We start from the raw sequence: 25,286 nt of genomic DNA, 5'->3' as shown, positions 1-25,286 counted from the left end.
CTTTTTGGAGTTGGAGCTACAGGATGCAAACTTCTGCCTGAAGAAGCTGGCCTTAGCTTTCCTGACTGACTGCGTGTATTGGTTCCTGACTTCCCTGAACAGTTGCATATCACGGGGACTGTTTCATTATTAAACTGACCAGTGATTCCATGTCTATGAATATACTATAGGGCAGCAGCCTCTAAGACGCAGGGTTAAATAAACTGGGTGGTAGCCGGCCAGGAATGGCTATTTAACAGTTTGATGGCCTTGCGATAGAAGCTGTTTTTTAGTCTCTCGGTCCCGGCTTTGATGCATTTGTACTGACCTCGCCTTCTGGGCGATAGTGAGGTGAACAACCCGTTGCTCGTGTGGCTGATGTCTTTTTGGCCTTCCTGTGACATTGGGTGCTGTAGGTGTCCTGGAGGGCAGGCAGTGTGCCTGCGGTGATGCGTTGGACAGACCACTCCACCCTCTGGAGAGCCCTGCGGTTGTCTCGTCCTTGTTGGTAAGCAGGTCTACTATGGTTGTGTCGACAGAAAACCTGATGATTGAGTTGGAGGCATGTGTGGCCACCTAGTCATGGGTGAACAGGGAATACAGGAGGGGGCTGAGTACACACCATCAGGAAGTCCAGGACCCAGTTGTACAGGGCGGGGTTCAGACCCAGGGCCCCAAGCTTGGCATTGAGCTCGGAGGGTACTATGGTGTTGAAGTCTCGGCTATAGTAAATTAACATTTTTCTTACATAGCTATTCCTCTTGTCCAGGTGGGATAGGGCAGTGTGCAGTGCAATGGCAATTGCATCGTCTGTGGTTCTATTGGGGCAGTAAGCAGATTGTAGTGGGTCTAGGGTGTCAGGTAAGGTAGATGTGATATGATCCTTAACTAGCATCTCAAAGCTCTTCATGGTGATAGAAGTGAGTGCTACTGGGCGATAGTCATTTAGTTCAGTTACCTTTGCTTTCTTGGGTACAGGAACAATGGTGGACATCTTGACGCAAGTGGGGACAGCAGACTGGGATAGGGAGAGATTGAATATGTCCGTAAACACTCTAGCCAGCGGGTCTGTGCATGTCCTGAAGAAGCGGCTGGGGATGCAGTCTGGGCCGGCAGCCTTGCATGGGTTAACACGCTTACATTTCTTACTCCTGTCAGCCACAGAGAAGGAGAGTCCACAGTCCTTTGGACTGGGCCGCATCGATGTCACTGTGTTATCCTCAAAGCGGGCAAAGAAGGTGTTTAGTTTGTTTGGGAGCAAGACGTCACAAATTTCCTTTGTAATCTGCGATTGTCTGCCACATACGTCTCGTGTCTGAGCCGTTGAATTGAGACTCCACTTTGTCTCTGTACTGACGTTCTGCCTGTTTGATTGCCTTACGGAGTGAATAACTACACTGTTTGTATTCAACTATATTCCCAGTCACCTTGCCAAGTCACCTTGCCAACTCAGTCACTGTGTCCGTGTATACATCAATGTTGTTATCCGAGGCTACCCAGAACATATCCCAGTCCGAGTAATAAAAATCAATCTTGAAGCGTTGAATAGACCTTAGCACGGGTACTTCCTGTTTGAGTTTCTGCCTATAGGAAGGGAGGAGCAAAATAGAATCATGATCTGATTTGCCGAAGGGAGGGCGGGGGAGGGCCTTGTAGACATCCTGGAAGAAATAATAGCAGTGGTCGATTGTTTTCCCGAGTACTACAGTCAATGTGTTGGTAGAACTTCGGGAACGTTTTCCTCAAATTTGCTTTGTTAAATTCCCCAGTTACAATAAATGCGGCCTCAGGATATGTGGTTTCCAGTTTGCATAAAGTCCAGTGTAGTTCCTTGAGAACCGTCATGGTATCGGCTTGAGGGAGAATATACACGGCTGTGACTATAACCGAAGATAATTATCTTGGGAGGTTTATGCGGTCGACATTTGATTGTGAGGTATTCTAGGTTGGGTGAACAAAAGGACTTGAATTACTGTACGTTATCACAATCACACCATGAGTTGTTAATCATGAAACATACACTACCGCTCTTCTTCTTCCCGGAGAGTTCTTTATTCCTGTCTGCGCAATGTACTGAGAACCCAGCTGGCTGTACGGACGTGGACAGTATATCCGGAGAGAGCCATGATTCTGTGAAAAAGAAGCGATGAAGCGATGGATGGTGAGCCCTCCTGAGTTGGACTAGAAATCTGTAATCGTTACCAAAGGGGATTTTAACATGTATTGACTCAGGGGGTTGAATACTTATCTAATAAAGATATATTAGTGTTTCATTTTTACTTTTTTTTTTATTTTATTTTTTTACAAAAGTTAGAATTTTTCTTGTCATTACAGAGTATTTTGGGTAGATTGTTGACAATGACAATTAAATCCATTTTAATCCCACTTTGTAAGTCAAGGGGTGTGAATACATTATGAAGGCACTGTATATGCCATGAGAGCAACCAGCTATAATCCAATAGAACAGAGAGACAATATGATTCAGCCTGTGGTGGATGTACAAGGAAAAAATATGTGAATTCTAGCAGGAAGGAAGCGTATAGAGCCGACTGGGTCAGGAAGGAAGGGAGGGAGAGAGAGAGAGAGAGAGAGAGAGAGAGGTAAAGATGAGGACTAAAGACAAAGAGGGGGAGAGCCAAGGAAGATGAGGAGGAAAATGAGAAGAAAGAAGGAGAAAAGGAAGAAGAAGACTCACAACATGAAGTCCTGCTCCCAGCATGGCTGGGCACCACGCACAGTGATGGTGGTGCTCTTGACGTTCTGCACTTTCAGCGTCACGTAGGTGTTAAATTTCTCTGTGGAACATCAAGGAATATCAGTCTTATTGTAAAACAAACCAGTGTTTCTAAGACTTTTAAAACTAAGTCAAACATGGACAAACATGTCTTGACTCACCTTGGGCCCCATCAAGTTTGGCTTTCTTCACTGCAAAACAGACCGAGAGAAACAAAGCATGAGCCATACTGTAATGTGTTAAACAAAATGAGATCAATGGGTCAATCAATCTAGAAATTCAGGTTTCTAAAAACAAACCTATTAATAACCCACATCTCTCTGGACTGAAAAGGTTTTCTGCATAAGACAGCGTCACTTTGTGATTTAGATTTGTATTTATAATTTTTTAAATGTATTTTTAATTTTTAACTAGGCAAGTCAGTTAAGAACAACTTCTGATTTACAATGACGGCCTACCCTGGCCAAGCCCTAATCCAGACGACGCTGGGCCAACTGTGCGCCGTCCTATGGGACTCCCAATCACGGCCGGTTGTAATACAGCCTGGAATCGAACTAGGGTCTGTAGTGACGCCTCTAGAACTGAGATGCAGTGCCTTAGACCGCTGTGCCACTCGGGAGCCCAATATGCAATATGCATATAATCAGCATATGCAAATCAGCACATGTGGGGTTTGTGAGTGATTGACAAGACCCTGGCATTTCATAGGAGGAGAAGTGGAATGCACTCTCTCTGATGGCAGAATGCCTAGATCTCAATATCAAAGCCTGCATTAGTCAACAGATGTGGAAGGCTCTCAGCATTATGCTCAGGCGAGAGTGGTTCAGAGAGGTGCGTGCGTGCACCAGTGGGGTAGTGTTCTATTTTTTTTATGTGATTGAGGGCAAAACTGTTTTTTAAATGACGTCATCAAAGTTTGTAGCCTAGCGAATAGCCTATCATTATAGAATAAACATAACATGCATCCTCCTATTGCAACGTCTGCCTATGCCCAGACATGGACTATTCTGCTTTAGCTAACCATCTTAAAATCTTGTTAGAAATAAGGAGTTGTTTTTGGTGTAACAGTAACATTATAGGCCTACTATGCTATGCTATTATATTTGGTTCTATTATTTAAAATACTAATGAATCTTTATGTGATCTTGCGAGACATTGATTCACCTTTGATCTAACTTTACTAAACTAGCACCATTGTGAGAAGTGATAATCTTCTATTTGTAATAATAATAACAATAAGTGATGAGTAGGCCTATTAAGCGTAGGCAACAGATCTTGATGAGATGTCATTTTAAGCGATTGGAGAGTCATTCGGGGTGCTGAAAGGACAGCGCCAGGATCATGCAATGACGTTGAACAAATGTGTGGTGCTGAAGGACAGCTTAAGGATAGCTCTGCCGTTCGGTCAGTTCAGGAACAAACAACAATCATTTGAGGTGGGCCTATAGCCTAATAGACATACGACTATGTGATACAGCTAGCTATTTGTAGGCTATAGCCTAATAGACATACGACTATGAGGTACAGCTAGCTATTTGTAGGCTATAGCCTAATAGACATACGACTATGTGGTACAGCTAGCTATTTGTAGGCTATAGCCTAATAGACATACGACTATGTGGTACAGCTAGCTATTTGTAGGCTATAGCCTAATAGACATACGACTATGTGGTACAGCTAGCTATTTGTAGGCTATAGCCTAATAGACATACGACTATGTGGTACAGCTAGCTATTTGTAGGCTATAGCCTAATGTAAATACAAATACATATATCTTAGTATCATTGCACTGTTTGTGAGGACAGCTTTATTGCTGTGGCTTACACTCTGTATTGTAAATAAACTTTTATTTGATTAGCTTGAACACATGGCTACAATTTACCCCATTACAGAATAAAAGAAAACAGAGAGGTGAACTATTAATTCATATAATTTATTAGCATAGCGTAAACATGCTACCAAATCAACTGACAAAGTAGTGAACCTAATTACTGCAAAGAATTGAAGGAAGTATTAAAACAGCAATAAAATCAAGTTTTGGTGTGGTGTATTCGTGCATCTCAATAAACTACAACCCAAATGCATTATTACCTCCAATTTGGCCTATTTCACATTTCCAATTTCCTACCCTGACATACCAAGTTAGAACAAGCCTGGCGTCTCAACCAATAGCCAATGTAGGCTAAATATCCCAACTAGGGCTACAGCAACTTCCAGAGAGGGTCAGTCTCCTTGGGCTTTTAGGTGGACACTCTAGTTTGGCTGTCCTCGGCAGAACAGTGTCACCGTAGCCAAGTGGTCACATATCGTTCTGGGTTCCACTTTGCAAGAGTGGGTTCGGGGAGTTTTATGAACATCAAGGCAGACGAAAAGAGAATATCTTTTCAACATTCTGATTTGCCAAAGTGATCAAGCCTCCGACGAGTCTCCGCAGTGCACACATGTAGCTTATAGTTCATCATCATTCTCGCCACTGCCAGACAGAAGACAGAAGAAACCATAATTTACCTACCTCTAGGCTGCTATACATATTTATTTGGTTTGTCATTCTATCGCTTTATCTTGGCCAGGTCGCAGTTGTAAATGAGAACTTGTTCTCAACTAGCCTACCTGGTTAAATAAAGGTGAAATAAAAATAAATAAAATAAAAATGGAATTTTAGTGGTAATTAAATATAATTTATTAAAACTTCATCAGAATGAATCTTCCAGAAATAGTTTTACCAGATCCGTGAATTCTCAAATTGAAAGAAGTGAGGGAGCGCCGCTCCTCCTTGCTCCGGCAGCACTACACCCCTAGTGTGCACTCACAGGTAGTCACAGGCAGGATGGAGGGGGCAGTGAGGGCGACAGTGCGGCTGTATGACACAATGGAAGCAGGTCTGTTAAGGCAGGGTTTCTCAAACTCGGTTCTGGAGCCCCCTGGTAAGCGTTTTATTTTTTGACCCTGGAACTACACAGCTGAGGGGGGGGGGGGGGGGGGGGGTTAGGAAACCCTGTGTTAAGGTAAAGTTACCACTATCATCTCTTATGGGCTCACTTTAGGCAACCAGGATTTTTTTCAATCACGCACTCTGACGTCAACTGGCCCATTCATTATTAATTCATCCCGCGCCCACCCGCCTGCCCTGCCGATGCCAAGCACCCCCATGTTCAGGGCATTAATATTCAAAGGTTTCCATCTAATCCCCACTGCTCGCCTCCTTTCACTTCATCTCCAAAAGCTGCAGTTAAGAAAAGGAAAAGAAGGAAAGTGGTCCATTTGGAATCCCAGAGTTGGCTAAATGAACCTCAAATGATTTTATCTGAGGGCACAGTGGAACGTGACACTGATGCCCGCAAGCAGCGCAGGTGCGGAGAGTGCTGAATATCTACTAACCCATTTTCTATAATTATGGGTTCAACTGGAGCCCTCTCACCTGTATGAATAATCCATATCATAATTATGAAGCCAATTAAGATTTTAGTTGTAACCGAAAGGTTGCAAGATTGAATCCCCGAGCTGACAAGGTAAAAATCTGTCGTTCTGCCCCTGAACAAGGCAGTTAACACACTGTTCCTAGGCCGTCATTGAAAAATAGAATTTGTTCTTAACTGACTTGCCTAGTTAAATAATGGTTTTAAAAAAGCATCATGACAATAGTTGATGTACTTAAAATAGCTCATTCCAACAGAAGCTGAGGATGATGTTTGTTTTATCTGAATATCAATCTAACCTGCTAGTGTGCAGGGGAGGAGGAGTTAGACCAGGGGTCGTTAACAGGCAGCGCCGTTTCACAAAGTTTTTAGGACATCTGTATTCCATTCGCTCTGAGTTAGTTGCCTGAGTTAGAGAATGCACTTAACCAACTTCAGAGCTAAGTCTCATGATATCATTACTCAATCTAAAAGCCTACTTTATCCCCTTTGGTGTGATTCCATGGAACACTGCAAAATACAAACAACAAAAGAGACGTTGAGCTCCATTGTTATCCCCCCCAGGATTCTACCCAGTCATTCTGCCAGCCTGTTCAGCTGTCTATTCCTCAACACCTCTGCCTCAGCCAACCATGTCCCACCCACCCTCCAACGCAGTGCCTTCCCCATAATTAGCCTTGATTCATTGCCTGTATTTCCCCTTTCTCTCGCCCTCCTTTCTCTCTCTCTCTATCTCTCTCTCACTCCCACCCTCTCCTCCTGCCATGTGGTGTTTGTATATATGTTTCTTGTGCTCCATTAATCTCTCTGTGCAGCCAAGCGAGAGAGGAGCAGAGCCACGCAACACCTCCACCACTAAAAATAATTGTAGCGGATTGGAGGTTGGGGGGTGGTGGTGGGGAGGGGAGAGGGGTAGGAGAGGGGAACTCACCCAGCTCACAGGCACAATGCTAAAGCATCTTGGCTGTGATGGCAGGAGGGTTTGCAGCAAATAATGCCGCTCTCGGCCTACAGAGGAGCGCCAAGGTATTATTGCCTGAGATTTTCCAATCAAAAGCTTACAAGCACCTCATACTTCAGAGCAGTTGTATTTGTATCAAGAGCAAGCAACAGCAATATAATTCAAACCTGTAACCTGCAGGAATTCTATAATGTCGGAGGAATTCTCAGTTATGAAGAAACAGAAGGAGGAGCTAGAAAATAAAAATGATCTGAAAGGCAGGAATGAGACAACATAATGTATTAATCCCACCATATCATCTTATTCTATCTAACTGAAGGGGAAATTAAGTCACCCACTCACCCAATACTCAGGGGAGTATAGTGAAATTAATCTGGATTATAACGTGATAATAGTAAGCATAATCAAAGGTCAAGGCTGTATAATTTAACAGGATCCAATTAAATGCGCCCTTATGAAGAATAAGGGCACATCATTATTTTTTTTTAAACATTGAATCCACAGAAATGTAAAAATGAAATTAAAGCCAAGGGCTTGCATCTCTTTCAAAGAGAAGCCTGGTTATTGCCTTCTCCGTGTCAAGATACAGGCGTCATGTATTCAGAACGTAAACAGAGCATGAGATAATGTAATATCGTGTCTGATTATATGGAACTGAACAGGCCTTGGCTGGCGCAAGATAATTATCCTTGCATTGGATTACAGCATTATTCATGCTAGCTAGCTGTGCCACTGAACACATTCAATGCTGGGGAATACACTGAGAGCTTCAGTGGATGTTCATGTGGGAAGAAGAAATGACTGATGGTTTCTCAACTAAAAACAAGCCCATTACAGCAAGGAAGTGTGTGTGTGTACTGTTTGACATGGTAATGTGACTCTAGGCACAATGCAGCTAGGAATCTACTCTCTCCCAGAGCACTGAGCAAGCCTCTTCCTTATCACTAATGATCTGAAGATATGCAAATAGACCTACAGTGCCTTCAGAAAGTATTCATACCCATTGACATACTCCACATTTTGATGTGTTACAGCCTGAATTCAAAATTAAAATTAAGTCTTTTTTTCACCCATCTGCACACAATACCCCATAATGACAAAGCGAAAAACATGTTTTTAGATTTTTTAAAAAATGAAATAGAACTACAGCCATATCTAATTTACATAGGTATTTACACCCCTGAATCGATACTTTGTAGAAGCATCTTTGGCAGCGATTAGAACTGTGAGTCTTTCAAGGTACAGTACCAGTCAAACGTTTGAACACACCGAATCATTTGAAGGTTTTTCTTTATTTTTATTATTTTCTACATTGTAGAATAATAGTAAAGACATCAAAACTATGAAATTACACATATGGAATCATGTAGTAACCAAAAAAGTGTTAAACAAATCCAAAAGCCTTGATAACAGCTTTGCACACGCTTGGCATTCTCTCAACCAGCTTCATGAGGTAGTCACCTGGAATGCATTTCCATTAACAGATGTGCCTTGTTAAAAGTTCATTTGTGGAATTTCTTTCCTTCTTAATGCATTTGAGCCAATCAGTTATATTGTGACAAGGTAAGGGTGGTACAGTGCATTGCAAAAGTATCCGAGGACACACTGAAAAGGAATGAGATGGATTGAGGAATGCACCAGGGAGTTCTGTGTGTATTCGGCCCAAGCTAGATAGCGACTCCACTCTTGTGGTTGGTGGGTGCAGTGTTGGCGAAGGTACTTCCCCATTTCCTGATTCAGGCGTTCCGTCTGCCCCTTGGTTTGGGGATGGTATCCAGAGGATAGGCTGATGTCCCTGATTCGAAACGATATCTTCCGGGATCCCATACAGACAAACACCTGTTGGAAAATGCTCTTGGCAATTTCCATTGCATTAGGTAGATGCGGAAGGGTGATGAGTTGGCACATATTGGAGAACCGGTCCACTACAACTAAAATAGTCATGAAGCCCGAAGAGTCCGGCAGATCCATGAGGAAATCCATGTCGATACGGGACTATGGTCTGTGTGGTGTAGGTAAAGGCTTGAGCTTACCGGTAGGTAGTTGGCGAGGGCTCTTTGCCCAAGCACAGACGGGACAGGAAAGAACATAATCCTGGACATCGGCTGATGACCACAAGAACTTGCGCAGTAGCTCCGTGGTCTGGGTGATTCTGGGATGCCCAGAACTCAGCGAGGTATGGCACCACAGCATTAGTTAGGTCTTGCCTGCAGGGGTTCCTGGAGGTGCTGGGTCGTGGTGTAGAGCCTCTTGGATGGCTGCTTGGATTTCCCACTGTATGGGTCCCACGACACAAGATGGCGCCAGGATGGGCTCGGGAGCTGGGTTAGAGAAAGAGGCGTCAAATAGACGGGATAAGGAATCAGCCTTCCCATTTTTCTTGCAGGGCAGGTAGGTGACTATGAAGTTGAATCAGGTGAAGAAGAGTGCCCAGGGAGCCTGTCTGGGGTTGAGCCTCTTAGCACTTCTTAAGTACTCCAAATTGCGGTGGTCGGTAAGAACAAGGAATGGGTGATGAGCTCCCTCTAACCAGCAGCACCACTCATCGATAGCCAGCTTAATGCCGAGAAGCTCTCGGTTCCCGACGTCATAGTTCCTCTCAGCAGGTGACAGTTCCTTGGAAAAGAAGCCACATGGGTGTAATTTGGGAGGTGTCCCGACCCGCTGAGAGAGAACTGCTCCCACGCCAACCTCGGATGCATCCACCTCCAGAACAAAAGGAAGGGTAGAATCTGGCTGCCTAAGGATGGGTGCAGAGGTGAAGAGGCATTTGAAGGTCTCAAATGCAGTAAGGGCAGTGTCGGTCCTTTAGGTGTGTTGGGTCATTGTCCTGTTAACAACCCAATTGAGATGGTTTGGGATGAGTTGGACCGCAGAGTGAAGAAAAAGCAACCAATAAGTGCTCAGCATATGTGGGAACTCCTTCAAGACTGTTGGAAAAGCATTTCAGGTTTAGCTGGTTAAGAGAATGTCAAGAGTGTGCAAAGCTGTCATCAAGGCAAAGGGTGGCTACTTTGAAGAATCCAAAATATATTTTGATTTGTTTAACACTTTTTTCATTACTACATGATTCCATATGTGTTATTTCATAGTTTGTTTTCACTATTATTCTGCAATGTAGAAAATAGTAAAAATATAGAAAAAACATTGAATGAGTTGGTGCGTCCTAACTTTTGACTGGTACAAGCATACACATAACATGATGCAGTCACAACTATGCTTGAAAATATGGAAAGTGGTACTCAGTAATGTGTTGAATTGGATTTGTCCCAAACATAACACTTTGTATTTAGGTCTTTGCCAAGTATTTTGCAGTATTACTTTAGTGCCTTGTTGCAAACAGGATACATGTTTTGGAATATTTGTATTCTGTACAGGCTTCCTTCTTTCGCTCTGTCAATTAGGTTAGTATTGTGAAGTTACTACAATGTTTTTCATCCATCCTCAGTTTTCTCCTATCATATCCATTAAACTCTGTAACTGTTTTAAAGTCACCATTGGGCTCATGGTGAAATCCCTGAGCAGTTTCCTTCCTCTCCGGCAACTGAGTTAGGAAGGACGCCTGTACCTTTGTCGTGACTGGGTCTATTGATACACCATCCAAAGTGTAATGAATAACTTCACCATGCTCAAAGGGATATTCAAAGTCTACTTTTTATTTTTACCAATAGGTGCCTTTCTTTGAAAATCTCCCCGGTCTTTGTGGTTGAATCTGTTTTTGAAATGCACTGCTCAACTGAGGCCCCTTACAGATAATTGTATGTGTGAGGTGCATGCAGAGATGAGGTAGTCGTTCAAAAATATTTTACAACACTATTATTGCATACAGAGTCCATGGAAGTTATGTGACTTGTTAAGCACATTTAGGCTTGCCATAACAAAGGGATGTAATACTTATTGACTCAAGACATTTCAGCTTTTATTTCTTTAATTAATTTGTAAAAACATTATAATAAAATAATACTAATTCCACTGACATTATGGGGTATTGTGTGTAGGCCAGTGAGAAACGAAATCTGAGTGTCATCCATTTTAAATTCAGTCTGTAGGACAACATAATTTAGAAAAAGTCAAGGGGTGTGAATACGTTCTTAAAGCACTGCATAGGCCGAGTTATAATCATGCATTTACAAGAAATGGTAACAGTGGGGACGCTTTCTCTCCCCTAGGTTGTTGTCGCTGCCATATCTACATGTGTTAAAGACCTAGAAATGTCCGTGTGAAGTCTCTCAAGCTCACCGTGGCAACTGGATGTTAACCAAAAATAACCACTGACATAGCTGTACACTCAATGCTAATGGGAAAGCACCCAAATGCCAGAGAATAGAGGGTTGCTATGCCAACAAAGCTTGAGGATATTGAGGGTACATCTGGGGATCTGTCTCAATCCTGACATCTGTGCAATCAGCTTGTTTATACAACTACGGTGCCAAGAACATATCCTGTCACAAACACTTTGGAGTGGGCGGTTTGGTTTGCTGAGGGTGGCATGTCGCTCTACCTCTACATATAGTACCTTGATGTGTGACAATAACATAGAACTGCCCTAATCTATAACAGGCAGGCTACTAACAAATTAAAATAGACAAGTTACAGAGGGTCAAAAGGATTCACAAAACTGCTGATATTCAAACAACCTGACCAAAAAACAGACTTGTCACCAGGCTGCTCGTTATGGCGCACACCTGTCACCATCGGTTCACGCATCAGCGCATAATGACAATCACCTGGACTCCATCACCTCCTTGATTACCCTCCTTGATTACCCTCACCTCCTTGATTGCCCTATATATGTCACTCCCTTTGGTTCCTTCCCCAGGCGTCATTGTTTCATGTCTGTGTTCTGTTAGTGTGTCTTGTTTTGTATTATGTTCTGTTTATTTTAATAAAAACTTGCTTCCAGACTCTCAGCGTTACAAGACTATTCCAAAGGTGCTCTGATGTCAGTTAAACATCTAGTTTTGGTTGAAATTTGGTTGAATTGTCAACTAACATGAATTCAACATGAAATCAACAAAATATTTCACCATGACATTGAATTTAAGTTAAAAGTTGGGTGAAGAAAAAGGCAAAATTCCCTTACCTTGATCACTATTTGCAAATCCAATCAGTTTTGCACATTGATTCAACATCAGCACTCTGAATTGTTTTGTTTAAATTAGGTGGAAACAATGTTGATTCAACCAGTTTTTTCCCCGTTGGTTTTGCTGTTTTAAACTTACAAAACATTTGCTTTTGGGTGTTTTGTTTGGAGAGTAACTGGGAGAGTAAATTGCTTAGGGATTCACGCCAATACCCCATGGCCCAGGGCAAAATCTCTCGGACACACTTTTATCATCCGCTGAGAAATGCATTTCACACAAACAATCAAATCATTTTAAAAGGGGTATATGGTCAACAACACTGATTCAACATAGTAGGCTAGTGCTAGAGGCAATCTACTGTGGTCACGGCACTGAAAGGCTGCATTCAGCACATTTCCTTGGAAACTCATGATTTCGCAAGAGGAAGGCTGTCATAAGGAATGCAATCATCATTAGATGACCAAAAGCGACACAGTCCACTGGGCACAAACTGGTTGAATCGGCATGATTTCAAGGTAATTTGTCAACGTATTGTGATGTGGAATCTGTGGAAAATACATGGATTTGCAAAAAGTCGTCAACTGTTGTTTTGAGGGCAAAACTCAACAACAGAGTTATGTCATCATGGTAAGCAATTTTCAACATAGACAACCCTTGTTAGGAGTTAGGTTAAAGTGTTAAGGTTAGGTTTAGGGTTAGCTAATAAGGTAAGGGTTAGGGGAATGGTTAGCTAACATACTAAGTAGTTGCAAAGTAGCTAAAAAGGAGTAAGTAGTTGAAAAGTTTTTAATTAGCTGAAATTCTGATGATGAGATTCGCCTACCCATCCACCCCGACAAACCACCCTCCTTTCGTTATTGCCTCAAGTAACCCTCTGTCTTATGTAACCATACCAAACGGAATTTATCATACTAATTTTAGTGTCTCAGATTACATTTACTATGTTACGTCTAGTCTGAGACCAGGCTGACCATCCGGGGTTTTAATCAAGCCCAGACATATTTAGCTTTGATATTTGTCTGACTACTGCCAATGAGCTATCGTGAGAATGATTACTGAGAGATCTCATTACTAAATATATATATTCACTGTTGCTATCAAAGTCATTCCAAAGGGAAGGTTTAGCAGAGCAAATGAAATGTAACCAAATGAAATGTAACCAAAGTCATCAACAGCTACTGTTTCAATTCAACCCAGGGTTCAACAAAAAATAGACAATATATATAGGCCTAGGGTTTCAAGCTTTGGTTGATGTCAAATGTAATATTCAAGTTAATAATGAATATATTGGATTCACATCCCTATTTCAACCAAAAATTAACCAAAGTTAAAGAATAGTAAATCAGATCAAACTTTAGTAAAGTGATTTGATAGGATTTAGTCCGATTCTTTAATTTAGATATGTTTGGTTCAGAAAAACTGGAATTAATGTCAGACTACGTCAGTGGTACAAAATATACATCTCCTATCAATGTTGATATTTGGTTGCGTTGACAACCAAACACAATTCAACATCACACTATTTACTGTATTGCAAAAGTATGAACTTCTCAACAAGTTAACAAATTCTATGTTGGATTCACGTCTCCAACTAAACCAAAAGTTAAAGAATATTATTAAGCCAGTGTTTCAGATGAAACTACCCAAGCATTAGATACATCTCATTTAAATGCTGATATTTGGTTGCGTTGTCAACCTAACACAGTTCGATATTACTTTTGTAATACAGTAAATAACCTAAAGTTAAGGCTCTTACAAACTAATGTAAGAGTTTTTATTAAACATTAAAATGGGTAACTCATCCATGGCCACATTGAGGCTACTGTAACTATAAAAGTTTTATGTAATCATAGAAAGCGTACATGTTCAAGATAGCATGCAAAAACTGCACAGCGGGAAGCACTCGTTTTAATGTTGCTGTATTACTAAGACAATTAACCTTAATCAAAAATCTAGTGAGGGGATATGGTAAATAGGACTATCTACTACAAATCAGACATTTTGATACCACAGGCCTAATATGAGGTTTTCGAATTCTGTTCAAATCATAATTTGGTACGGTGAATAGGCTTATGACAATCAAAGTGTTTATGATGACATTGGTAGCCTATTACGCTTCTTTATCACTAGAAGACACTCATAATTAAAAGAAGAATTAGACCAATTAAACAACCATAAAATGTTGGCCACAAAATACAAACCTACTGTCAGTTATTCAGTTAACAGCCAACTTAAATCACATTTAGTAAAACGCGCTTAATTTAGGAAACCACAATTGATACATTTTATAGCAGAATCAGCTGCAATGAGATTCATTGAAGAAAACAGCCCGCGAAGCAGCTGGTTACCCGACTTAACAAGAGCATTTCTCTCGACAGCCAGTAGGCTACCGCAAGCTTGAAATATGTTTGTTTTTATCACTTACCTCCAACACACAGCAATGACATCTCTTAGCTCTTGCTAATATCGCTCCCAGATGTCCACCGGCTTCAATCCGGAGTAGATATCTGTCTCTATAGCCTGTATAAATAGGTGGACGTGATCAGCTCCGCTTCACAACTAAGCTATTGCGTGTCACTGCTATGTGACAATAAAAAAAATACAAAAATCTGACCTTTCCCTCTCACCCACTGAGTCAGGATCAATTTAGGGGGAGGGAGGGGAGGTATATTTCATCCTCTTCAGCTCTCCGCTCCCCGACTCACAGCCATCTTGTTCAGCACCACCACTGTAAGGACAGTTCCCAAGAGTGACGTCAGGGTAGTGAGGACCGGATGGACCAATGCTGTTTGGCAGTCGGAACACTCTACCTCAACGTTACGTGGCACCGCTGAAAATCTCAAATGTAGACTACTACATCTTCTAATCTCAGTTAACTGGACCTAAAATAGGATTATAAAGTCTTCAAGTCTACTACCAAGGATGACTACAAGCAAGTAGATTTACCCTAGTGCGTACTTTGTGTAAAAAAGAAGGAATTACATTAAAGTAGAGAAGTAAGCTATTGAATATCTTACATGCCATATTTACCCTGACATAATTATATTCTGTGCCTAGAATTACTCTGCCTCTCCTTGTTCCAATCCAAGCTTTTAGAAACATATATTACAGGGCATACTTTGAGAAAACTGGAATTGGTTTTGTCCTTGGAAAGGGGCAATCAGCTGTTGCTATATTCACTGTACATTTTTTCACTTAAAAATGTATGATTTGCACCCATTTATTCTTGAAGAATATAATTGATAAATGCCTCACGAGTTTAGTTCAACTGTCTCACCTCATCAGAACCCAAAATATAAGCTTGTTTTACTGCAATGTCTGTAAAGAAACACTATTTTTCCTTAAAACATCATTAAAACTATAATTTTGATATCATGGCTGTTCAGTCCTTGCATCCATAGCTCTGTCTATGAATTTGAGTGGTTACATTTCTCAAGCCCCCAGATTTTAAACGAAACAGGGACAACACTTTGTTATCGTTTATACTACCGATTGCTGCTTTAATTAAGTGTTTTCTATAGTAAAAACACATTGGGAAAGGCCTACAGTGAATCAAGAAGATCTCAAATTAAACCTGTCAATACTGAGAGTGGATTGAAAAGTCAATCCATGAATGGAAAATTATGAAATTAACTCAAATTTAAAGAAACTGTGTACAACCCAATCAAGCTAACTGACGTTTCTAAATGGAGCTATACCACCCTCTGGTGGGGATCTAGCAACTAAGATCAGACAAGTCTGTCCAAAATCATTTTTTCAATACTTCTGTCCATTGTTAAGTGGGGCCAACAGGTGCTATTTTATTGAGTCATCAGGCCATTTCAGACAACATCCTCCATGCGTCACTATAGGCTCTATGTGCGTCACACTCATCCTTAATGACATCTGGAAAATTACACACATTTACTTTTATCGCAAATTGATAAAACAATTACAAAGAAGACAAACATCCAATTTGAATTAACGCAAATAAACCATGACAAAAAAAATACCTTAATCCAAAACTGCCCACCACAAAACTAATATCAATTACAATACAAAAACGTATTCTGAAAACATTGCTATAATCTTTTCCAGTTCATTTTGCCTCTCATTGGACACCAGTACACTTCCGCAACCTCCTCATTTCCAAGTGGCTTCACTTGAAAAACTCTTAATTCACTCCAAATGCCATAAAAGGCATGTCAACTGTTTCTTCCATTTAACAAACCAAAATGAACTACAGATGGAACCAGTTAAGGCAGTTGACATAATGACTGTTCACACCAAGCTTCAAAGGCTTATATTCGCCATCCAAAACTGTACACACATGCAGATGTACCACAGAGTAATGGTATATGGACTGAACGTTGTGTTTTATCTGTTACATCAGATAGACATCCCACCTATCCCTTGACTACACTGCGATGAGCACTGATTGGACCTGTCGTTGCACCATCTGGGATCCACATCAAGTGGGAATGGGTGTGGAGGTCGTCTCATAGTTTCTCACTGAAAATAAGGTGAGGGAGGAGACTGTTAGAACAGTGTGACCATCCATAACAACAAGGTAAGTTGTTGTACTGTATGCATGCAGATCTAGAAAGTATTTAAATTTGACACAACATTATACAGTGGGGCAAAAAGTATTTAGTCAGCCACCAATTGTACAAGTTCTCCCACTTAAAAAGATGATGAAAATTACAGGCCTCTCTCATCTTTTTAAGTGGGAGAACTTGCACAATTAGTGGCTGACTAAATACTTTTTTGCCCCACTGTATATGAATGGTAATGCACAAGACTGTAGGTCATGCATGTTCCCTGACATAACTCAGTACAACTCAAGGTATTAGATCTTCTCACAGGTGTGTTACCTGTCAAGGTGAGAAAGGACATCGTGAAGCTGAGCCAGCAAGGCACGGTGCTCATGAGGATTGCTCTCCAGAGTACCACTCAGGCGACTCAGGTAAGAGTCCAGGGTACCAAGAGAGGGGGTCTCACCCGTGCCTGGAGAGAAAGTGTAGTGAAACTAAGGATTCAATTCCTATATGGACAATATTGGGGGTTGATGGAAGAAATACAAAAATATTGTAGTTTAAAATATTTTGAAAACATTAGAACAAAATATGTGTTTCAAAATGTCTTGCGAAGGACAAGTCATCAATGTTGATTTTGGCCAATTCATCAACAAACACGTTATGTTTTTACGTCTACAAACTACTTTCATGGTAAGGAAACTTCAACATAAGTAAAAGCAACCAAATCATACAGGGAGACTGTGCTATCAGGTTCCGAGAAGAATGTGAGAGCCCAGTGACATGGTTCTGACCTGGCAGGGCCACAGTGGACAGGCTGCTGACAAGGGTGTGTTTGATAGCCAGCAGGTGCCTGTGCAGAGCCTGTGTCCGGAGCTCATCCTGCCCCAGTTCAGCTTCCAGTCTCTCCTTAGCGCTGTACATGTCTGAAATGTGCTTCTGCAACACTGCGTTCTGCTCCTCAAACTCCACATTTGCTTTACGTAAACGCCGCAGCTCCGCTTCCCGGGCTGGGAGCAAAGAAACAACCATTAGTAAGAAAATAGCTAGAATAGCTTTCTTCACTGAAACAGTGTTTGTCCCAGAGACGCTCCTCTGCCTGTCTCATACCCTTGTTCTGGTCCAGGAATTCCTCTGTAAATATTGGAACATCAAATCTGTTGGACAGATGATCTGAACCCTAGAGGACATAATTCAAAACAAATCAACCCGTTAACACATGGCACAAAATCAGAAGCCAGCCTACTCATAACCTCTATTCAGAAACACAACACATTATGTAAGGATAACTGTACCTTCAGAGCAGCTGATCCAGAACTGTTAGCATTGATAATGACAGATGGAGACTCTTCTGAAAAAGAAGATCCCGTTATTTAAATGCTCAAAGAAGAAAAATGAACAAAAGACAAAAACTGAAAGGAACAGTTTTAACCACCCTGTCAAACTAACGAAATACAGTGGGGCAAAAAAGGTATTTAGTCAGCAACCAATTGTGCAAGTTCTCCCACTTAAAAAGATGAGAGAGGCCTGTAATTTTCATCATAGGTACACTTCAACTATGACAGTCAAAATGAGAAAACAAAATCCAGAAAATCAATTAATCATTTAATGAATTTATTTGCAAATTATGGTGGAAAATAAGTATTTGGTCACCTACAAACAAGCAGGATTTCTGGCTCTCACAGACCTGTAACTTCTTCTTTAAGAGGCTCCTCTATCCTCCACTCGTTACCTGTATTAATGGCACCTATTTGAACTTGTTATCAGTATAAAAGTCACCTGTCCACAACCTCAAACAGTCACACTCCAAACTCCACTATGGCCAAGACCAAAGAGCTGTCAAAGGACACCAGAAACAAAATTGTAGACCTGCACCAGGCTGGGAAGACTGAATCTGCAATAGGTAAGCAGCTTGGTTTGAAGAAATGTGGGAGCAATTATTAGGAAATGGAAGACATACAAGACCACTGATAATCTCCTTCGATCTGGGGCTCCACGCAAGATCTCACCCCGTGGGGTCAAAATGATCACAAGAACAGTGAGCAAAAATCCCAGAACCACACAGGGGGACCTAAGTGAATGACCTGCAGAGAGCTGGGACCAAAGTAACAAAGCCTACCATCAGTAACACACTACGCCGCCAGGGACTCAAATCCTGCAGTGCCAGACGTGCCCCCCTGCTTAAGCCAGTACATGTCCAGGCCCGTCTGAAGTTTGCTAGAGAGCATTTGGATGATCCAGAAGAAGATTTGGAGAATGTCATATGGTCAGATGAAACCAAAATATAACTTTTTGGAAAAAACTCAACTCGTCGTGTTTGGAGGACAAAGAATGCTGAGTTGCATCCAAAGAACACCATACCTACTGTGAAGCATGGGGGTGGAAACATCATGCTTTGGGGCTGTTTTTCAGCAAAGGGACCAGGACAACTGATCCGTGTAAAGGAAAGAATGAATGGGGCCATGAATCGTGAGATTTTGAGTCAAAACCTCCTTCCATCAGCAAGGGCATTGAAGATTAAACGTGGCTGGATCTTTCAGCATGAGAATGATCCCAAACACACCGCCCAGGCAACGAAGGAGTGGCTTTGTAAGAAGCATTTCAAGGTCCTGGAGTGGCCTAGTCAGTCTCCAGATCTCAACCACATAGAACATCTTTGGAGGGAGTTGAAAGTCTGTGTTGCCCAGCAACAGCCCCAAAACATCACTGCTCTAGAGAAGATCTGCATGGAGGAATGGGCCAAAATACCAGCAACAGTGTGTGAAAAGTGAAGACTTACAGAAAACATTTGACCTCTATCATTGCCAACAAAGTGTATATAACAAAGTATTGAGATAAACTTTTGTTATTGACCAAATACTTATTTTCCACCATAATTTGCAATTAAATTCATTAAAAATCCTACAATGTGATTTTCTGGATTTTTTCTCTCTCATTTTGTCTGTCATAGTTGAAGTGTACCTATGATGAAAATTACACGCCTTTCATCTTTTTAAGTGGGAGAACTTGCAAAATTGGTGGCTGACTAAATACTTTTTTGCCCCACTGTAGAAGGTAGACGTGTGACATATCTCATCTAATAAGTTAGATGCGTCACAACTCTGACCTCGCTTGACCTTCTTGTCCTGGATCTTGGCACTGGTGATCTGATAGGCTTCACTCTGTTGGTATTCTCTTAGCTCCCGGGCATACTGCAGCTTCTCTCGCTCTGCCTCATCCAGGAAGCGCTATCAGGTCAGCACACAAGCAAACTTCAGTCCACTCCAGACACACACAGAAGAGATCTCAATACACTGGTAGCTTGCATTCCCAGGCTTCTCCTCAACATGATAGCCTGTAGTTGTGAAGGCCGGCCTGGGCTTATCAAACAGATCTGGCTAGTCTATAAATATTAATATCAATATAACTGCATAAAATGAATACAAAGCTGTGGCAAAAAAGTGTGTAACTGTTCCTACAACTACATTTCTCTATCCGACCCATAAAGCCTGAAGGTACCTGTTTGTCATGAGGTGCTAAGCGGCTCCACTCTGCACCCAACCTCTTGGTGATTTCTGGAAAGGGCAGGTCGGGGTGTTTGGCACGGATCTGCTCCCGCCGTTCATTCAGGAAACGCACATATCCTGTCACTGGTGCCTTGGGACCATTGGGCAACACCTTCTTTCTCTTCTTACCCTTGGGCCAACCTCTCTTCTTCACAGGCTGTACAGAAAGAGAACAGACATGCGATCCAGGATGAAATTATAATTGCTAGCAATGTGAAAGTGTGTATCAAGAATCAGGAAACATAGCATGGCATCATCATAACAATGTTTATGCTCTTCTCCAATTTAAAGGCTAATGCAGTCAAAATTATGTTTCTCATGGGTTTTGTTTCAGATTGTACAACAGCTGATGAAACGAACACTGTAAAACTGTTTAGAAATTTGATCAGAGTTATTTCCTGATAGTTGTTGGTTGAAAACACAATCTACACAGGACCTTCTAATCAGCAGGTTTTGCATGGGTGGAGTTTTGGCTTGCCTGGTGACGTCGCCAAGTGGTATAAGTTAATACAGACCAATAAGTAAGAGATTTCCAAACCGCTAGTTTTTAGATTACATATCGGAAAAGTCTAAGTGGGATCCTTGGTATGTCCAACTCTGACATCACCCCATTCAAGTTGAAATGTAAAATGGTTAAGGTTTATGGTTGGCATGTCCCAAGGAGCCTGGATTGCACTAACCATTACATATCCCTCTCCACTCAGACCACTCCAGACAGTCCTAGCTAAATTCTTGCTTGGGAAATAGTTTTTTGGTGAAAAGCTATTTGTTTCTTTTTGACCAATTTTAATGGAAAATTATTACAGTAAGGGACTTAAACTGTTACACAGAAAGTATTTGATATTAGGATAAAAACAGTTGCATTGGGCCTTTAAGCTATATCAGGTCATAGAATGGTAACAACACGTAGGAAACAATGAGATAACCATACAGTGGGTAGTCTGTGTTTACACAGAGTAGAGACAGTACTGTTATTCATGTCAGTATGGGGCCAATTCCCCTTCTCTTGCCTCTTCTTGTACTGCATCAGAGGACTGCGTGCCTCTTGGTGGAGGTCCATCATTTTGCTCCTGCTTCACACCACCCATGATATCGTTATCCCAGTGATTGATCTGCAAGTGGGATATATTACATATGATTCGAAAACAGGTCTAGGAAGTTATTAGTACTTTATACTCATTGAGTTTGTCAGAGGAATATGGTTATATGAAGGACGGGACTATATCAGATTTGTAGTTTGTTATTCTAAATATAACCTAGCTCTTGATCATGACTCTCAGTTCCTTTACATTACACATACGAGTCACTGGACGAAGGCGTCTTCTGTACGGGGGAGTTTTGTTAAGAGCGCCGATGCTCGGATTGAACATTACCACGCATCACTTGAATTATGTTTTAGGAAGCATAAAGACCCTATCTTTCATATTAGCGAGAAATTATTTTCAAGAAACAAAAGGTTAAATTGATAAACATCTTTATAGGGTTTGGGTTCCCAGACGGTCATATTTCCATGCTAAAGCGCTTGTTTACGGAAAAAATACAGAAGACAGAGTGGACTAGCTATCTGAGTCTTCGAACACCGGTGTAAACGGAAATAGATGCCACAAAAATGTTGTCACTGAAAATGACAGCCGACTGCTACTATGTTAAAACCGGTTCAAACAGTGTACAGTAAATGGGTGTTTTGCATTTGTGAAATTATTTTGATTTGATATGGGGATATGGGGAAAGTATGGGGATTTATGTTTCTAGAACCGTACCGCAATTTGAGATTCGCGGTTAGATTAAAGTAATTGGCTGTCTTGGCTTCCATAGCCAATTTGCCTTTGAACAGAATATAAATATAAGCTAGCTAGCTACAAGAGTGATGTTAGCCTGCTGCACAGACCCTATGGACACTAGTCTAGAGCGCCAAGTTAAATTGTACTTAGGAGCATTTTTAAGCACTCTCCACAGTTACAGTAGGAAGAAAAATATGTAATTGTTGTAAAAATGTGTGAGTGTGCTACATTTACTATCATTATATATTAATACATTGAATTACTTTGACATATTTAAATTATGCTATATTATGCCAAGTTCCCTATGGTGGACAGAACGTGTTTCTACATTAGCCGACACAGACTAAGATTTTCACCACACAATAATTACAGGAAATAGTTCAAATTGCTGACGTTAGTATTAAAGATTATAGTCACCACAATCTCACAAAATCCATTGCGTAAAGGTACACTATGCAGAAATTGCCCTGTCATTTCCTGGTTGCTAAACTACTAGTTTGTCTCATTTCAGTTTATGTGACAAAACAAGCAAGCATAGTGTAGAGAATCATTGTACCATTTAAACCGCCATGAAATATATTTTCCATAACCAAAAATATTGTATTTTCATCTGTTTGAAGCTGGTGTACAAAACCAAAAGTAAAAGACACAAAAACAAAAATTATGAACGGAGTCATAGAGAGAGAGAGAGCACATAACAGATCTGCTGCTTCTTAGACTTGCTTTCAATGAGAATGAGCCCTATAACTCACATTTCTATGTGAATTTGGTCAGGTCGCTCTGTCGGTTGCTGAAATTCTACGCTGTTCGCTCAATTTCTATTTATGTGAGAAAACAATTACTGAATAGTATAGGAAATCATTGTACAAATTAAATCGATGTGAAATATATTTTCAATAACAAAAAAGCTGGTGGTCCAAAACAGTTGTTTCGAAGCTGGTGGACCGAAAGTAACTTTTGGTTTTGGTCCACCAGCTTCAAACAGATGTAAAAAACATTTTTTTCGTTATTGAAAAGATATTTCACATCGATCTAAAACTGAAATTGCGCGAACAGTGTAGAATTTGTGCAACCAGGAAATGACAGCAGTTTCCACTAGATAAGACAGCCACAAAGTCAGAAAAGCTTTCGCATTTTGACTACAGATGCCACTGTGGGAGAAATCAATAGGAAAATATCACAGCCAATCACGACACTGTTGGGTAAGTAATGCTATGAAACACTATCATTCCATTAGCGCCAGATATTATGGTCATTTTCTGAAAGTATAATGCAAAAAATAACATATCCTGTGTAGCACCTTTTAGAACATATCCATATATTTGGTTTAATAGTATTTGTCGTATGCGCCAGTACGTAATGGGACTGAACGCAGCTGTAACGTTACTTTTTAGACCACAGTTTTAGAAGAAAAAAAATCGGGCGCTCCTCCCATAAACGTCTCTAGCCAAACATGAATTCGTGGATTTGAGGGTTAAGCGATCATTCAAATGAAACCCAACCCCTGTCGCCATTTACATTTTAGTTATTTAGCAGACGCTCGTATCCAGAGCGATTTATAGTAGGGAGTGCATACATTTTCGTACTTTTAGAAACCGATGTGAGGGTGGTGATTAGTTGAAATCATAAGTCAAGTGTTATTTTTCCGTATTAGCCATCTACCGAAATAATTTCCTCACTGAGATATAAATGGCTACGACAGGTTGTCATCTATTGAAATATATAAGCAGTATACCCAAGTTCATTGGAGTCTGAGCGCAAACGGTACACGTCATCAAAGTTATATCAATGTGAGTGATTTAATTTGCGCGCGCTATTGATTACAGGATAACAAACCTAATAAATTCCAGTTGAGTAACCACTTGGTAAATATTGGTGCGTGTGCAGTTTATACGGTACTCATTTAGCGAAATACAAGTAACGTAAATCTGAACACAAGTGTGTAGTAGGGAGTAACTTTTATGTATTGGGTTTAACAATATCACAATTTATTTCAGCATATCGATTATGAATTTGTACACTTAAAACCGGTGTTTTGACAACTCAGCCATAAATAGAAAAATACATGACAACAGGAAGCAGCAACAGTATCATTTGCAATGTATGTTTTACGAATATAAATTATACTTTAAAAATTATTTAACATACTTTAACTTAATCAGGTCAAAACTACTGAATGAGCCTACTTAAAATAGTCCAAAAACGATGATTTATTGATTTTGATTATACAAGTGTAATCGTGAAGATATGTTTGTCCAGGCTTCTCTAACGTTGGCTACTGTAGAGCGAGCTAAATAAATAGCTAGCTAATTTTGGCTAGCAAACATCGATGGAACGGACAATGGGAAACGGTCAGTAATATTCACTGAACAGGAGGTACATATGCGTCAAAGATGTGATGAAATATGCCAACAAGAACATTTATCTAACAATAATATTAATTTGAATATACATTAATGTAATTATTTAGCAAACCTAGATAATATTTTATTACTCACCCCTTATCATGGGCTCTCAACCTAACGCCAGAGACGGAAGATGGAGCGAGACATCCCACTCCCTAATTTTTTTCTGTTCTAATGGAAGTCGATTAACTAAGTAGAACAGACCCAGCCGCTATCGCATTTGTGTAATGTCTATGGGAGAGCCACCCCCTTAAGTAGACCGGAACTGACCATATTTTCCAATGGTTAAACGGCCCGAATGAATCTTTATTTATCGACCATCTTTGATATGACTTCAGGAAGAGCGTATTCTCATTGACGATTGGCTGACACAATAACACCCACATGATTGGTTAGTTAATTCTGAGCTATATACACAACGAGGCATGTGCTGCGTTCAATACGTTTGTACGTTCTGTAACGTTCAATTGAACGATGCTGTACTGAACGGCCAGTTGAAAAACGGGGAGGTTGTGGTTTGGTGAACGCTGTCAGCATGGCCAATTCCTCACAGATAGAACAATGAAACATATATTTCACTGGATGAATAAAAGTGAAGCATCCGCTTGGCTTATCCACTCGACTACCCAAATATGATAGTGAGCGGAAGCCGGCAGTGGGCGAAGATGGAACGACATTGATTTTGGCAGACATTCCTCAAATTTTCTCATCAACATTTGATGTCAATTACAGTTCTGTTACCAAAACTAGAATGTGTTATGAACAAAGTGGACTTTAGCAAACGTTTTTAAAAGTTGTGTTGTTTAGGAGTGCAAAGGCAAATTGAGTTATTGCACATGCGCACTTCACAAAGTAGGCGTTCCCTAA

At 40.8% G+C, this 25,286-nt stretch overlaps 1 protein-coding gene and 1 pseudogene across 2 annotated transcripts; both read right to left on the bottom strand.

Annotated features, from left to right (window-relative positions):
• Window positions 1–2,941, bottom strand: part of LOC115144882 (protein unc-13 homolog A-like) — a 71,618-nt pseudogene extending 68,677 nt beyond the window's left edge.
• Window positions 2,942–15,937: 12,996 nt separating this feature from the next.
• On the bottom strand, window positions 15,938–24,621 carry LOC115144881 (SWI/SNF-related matrix-associated actin-dependent regulator of chromatin subfamily E member 1-related-like). 2 transcript variants are annotated; one of them, XM_029685983.2, is made up of 9 exons: window positions 24,513–24,621; window positions 21,244–21,345; window positions 20,187–20,390; window positions 19,795–19,915; window positions 17,984–18,036; window positions 17,799–17,868; window positions 17,483–17,698; window positions 17,028–17,160; window positions 15,938–16,665 (listed from the first exon to the last, which is right to left on the bottom strand). In XM_029685983.2, exons 2-9 carry the CDS (start codon window positions 21,319–21,321, stop codon window positions 16,653–16,655), a joined length of 888 nt encoding a protein of 295 aa, XP_029541843.1. In that variant the 5' UTR covers window positions 21,322–21,345; window positions 24,513–24,621; the 3' UTR covers window positions 15,938–16,652. The 2 variants fall into 2 exon arrangements, with proteins under 2 accessions (XP_029541843.1, XP_029541842.1); XM_029685982.2 differs by having other exon boundaries at window positions 17,984–18,039; window positions 24,513–24,620.
• Window positions 24,622–25,286: the final 665 nt, after the last annotated feature.

This window comes from Oncorhynchus nerka, linkage group LG17, assembly GCF_034236695.1.
Source record: "Oncorhynchus nerka isolate Pitt River linkage group LG17, Oner_Uvic_2.0, whole genome shotgun sequence".
In the NCBI taxonomy this organism is placed as follows: domain Eukaryota; kingdom Metazoa; phylum Chordata; class Actinopteri; order Salmoniformes; family Salmonidae; genus Oncorhynchus; species Oncorhynchus nerka.
The sequence above is the reverse complement of the archived record's forward strand: the minus strand, read 5'-3'. Positions and strand labels throughout refer to the sequence as shown.